General features: G+C 42.0%; 1 protein-coding gene across 1 annotated transcript in view; it reads left to right on the top strand.

Moving 5' to 3' along the window:
- The window catches only part of RCCD1 (RCC1 domain containing 1), a 10035-nt gene extending 7936 nt beyond the window's left edge, over positions 1-2099 (top strand). Inside the window, exon 4 of the mRNA XM_019639996.1 lies at positions 2069-2099. Within this exon, the coding sequence (XP_019495541.1) occupies positions 2069-2099 (31 nt within the window). The remainder of the gene's footprint in view (positions 1-2068) is intronic.
- Positions 2100-2584: the final 485 nt, after the last annotated feature.

Here is a 2584-nt window from a genome sequence, read left to right as displayed (position 1 = left end):
AAGCACTATGGGCAGTCTATCTGAAGTGTACCTGGCATATAAGACGACCCCCCACTTGGAGGCATATTTTTCAGGGCCAAAAAATCGTCTTATACACTGGCAAATACGGTATGTAAATACCACATTTTGTTTATATGTTCATCTGATGGACACCTGGGTTGCTTCTACCTTTTGGCTACTGTGAATGATGCTGCTATGAACATGGATGTGCAAATATTTTTTTCAAGACTGCTTTCAGTTCTTTTGTGTTTGTACCTAGAAGTGCTATTGCTGAATCACATGGTAATGTCATTTTAAACTTTTTGAGGAACAGCAATACTGTTTTCCATAGTGGCTGCGCCAGTTTGCATTCCCACCAACAGTGCACCCGGGGTTCCAATTTCTCCATATCCTAATCAACACTTGGTATTTTCTGTTTTTTTGGCAGCAGCCATTCTAGGGGGTGTGAAGTAATAACTCATTATGGTTTTATTTTGCATTTCTCTAATGATTAGTGATGTTGAACAACTTTTCATGTGCTTGTTGACTATCATCTTTGGAGAAATGTCTATTCAAGTCTTTTGCCTGTTTTTGAATTGGGTTGTCTTTTGTTGTTGAGTTGTAGGAGTTTATATTATGGATACTAGACCCTTATTAGATTTTCTGTAGTTTTTTTCCTGTTCTGTGGGTGTCTTTCCACTTTCTTGATAGTCTTTTGATACACAGAAGTTTTAAATTTTGATGAAGTCCAGTTGACCTATTTTTCTTCTATTCCTTGTGCTTTTGGTGTCATGTTTAAGAAACCATTGCCAAATCCAAGGTCATGAAATTTACCCCTATGTTTTCTTCTAAGAGTTTATAGTTTTAGCTCTTATGGATCTTTGATCCAGTTCAAATTAATTTTTATCATAGTGTATACTGTGATAAGTGTCCAACTTCATTCTATTGCTTGTGGATATCCAGTTGCCCAGTGCCATTTGTTAAAGAGGCAATTCTTTCCCCATTGCATGGTCTTGGCACAACTGTCAAGTATGGGTTTATTTCTGGGCTCTTTATTCTGTTGATTTATATATCTATTGCTACGCCATTGCCCCACTGTTGTGATTACTCTAGCTTTCTAGTAAGTTTTGAAATCAGGAAGTGTAAATCTTCCAAATTTTTTCTTTTCCAAGATTGTTTTGGCTGTTTGGATCCCTTGCGATTCCATATCAATTTAAGGATAAACTTTTACATAAAAAGGCCTTTGGGATTTTGAGAGAGATTGCATTGAATCTATAGGTCACTTTGGGGACTGTTACCATCTTAACTATATAGTCTTGTAGTCCGTAATCATAGGATGTCTATTTACTTAGGTCATAATTTCTTTCAATAGTCATTTACAGTTTATAGTATACAAGTCTTATATCTTCTTGGTTAAGTTTATTCCTAAGTATTCTTTTTTTTTTTTAAGATTTTGGGGCATTGGGGGAGGGGAACAGTGTTGGTGAATTGGGGAAGGGGACCAGCCAAGTTGTTGTTCTTGTCTTCGTTGTGGAGGGCGCCAGTCGCCATCTGGCTTCCCGTCAGCAGCTCGTGGCCTCTAAGCTCAAGGTGCTATGTTCAGTCTTAGTTGCGGGTGGGCATAGCCACCATCCCATGTGGGAGTTGAACCAGCAGACTTGTTAAGAGTGCAGGCTCTATCCACTGAGCTATTCGGGCTGCAAAGTGATCACCCTGGTAAGTCTAGGCCCCACCTGACACCATACATAGTTATTACAGTACCATTGACTATATTCCCTATGCTGTATTTTACATCCCTGTGACTATTTTGTAACTACCAATTTGTACTTCTTAATCTCTTTACCTTTTTCACCCATCCCCCAAACCTCCTCACATCTAGCAACCATCAGTTTGTTCTCTGTACCTGTGACTTTATTTCTGTTTTGTTTGCACTTTANAGGAGCTGCCTCACTCAGCAAATAGAGCCCCAATCTCCACGTGGCTCCCAGCCTATCAGGCCCCAAAGGCGCCTTCTCTGGAGACAGGCTAGTGTGCTCCAGCCTCTGCACAGGCAGACTTGTCCCCTGCCAGCCTCTTCATCTGGTTGCAGGCCTGCCCAGTCCAGCTTCAGACAGTCCTGAACTCAGTGACTGCGATGCAGGCTGAGCAGTTGGCATGTAGGAAGGTAAACTTGTTCAGTCTGGACCCTTTCCACCCCAAATGTAATTAGACTGTTGTTATAGATCAAGAGAGAGACAGAATGTCGTGCTATGCCAAATGTCATGACGATTTCCAATGTACCGGCCGTGGCTTGTGGCAAGCCACGCTAGACAGACGCCTTGTCAAAGAGCAGTGGTGACATCCCCTTACTGTCCTTTTCGTTGCAGGAACGGGAGAGCTCTACACATGGGGTTGGGGTAAGTAAAGGCTTTGATTTTGTGATGCTTAAACCAAGAGGAGGGGAGAGGTGGGAGTAGAAGGTAAGTGACAAGAGCCATGCTGACACACGGCAGGACCATGACTGAAGAGCTGTGTATTCCCTTCTCTAGAGCAGACCTAGGCTCACTCAGAGGGTCTGATGATACTGTTTCCCCAAAATAAGACCTAGCCAGAGAAGAAGCCATAG

Source organism: Hipposideros armiger, unplaced genomic scaffold (genome assembly GCF_001890085.2).
Source record: "Hipposideros armiger isolate ML-2016 unplaced genomic scaffold, ASM189008v1 scaffold_48, whole genome shotgun sequence".
NCBI lineage: Eukaryota > Metazoa > Chordata > Mammalia > Chiroptera > Hipposideridae > Hipposideros > Hipposideros armiger.
The sequence above is the reverse complement of the archived record's forward strand: the minus strand, read 5'-3'. Positions and strand labels throughout refer to the sequence as shown.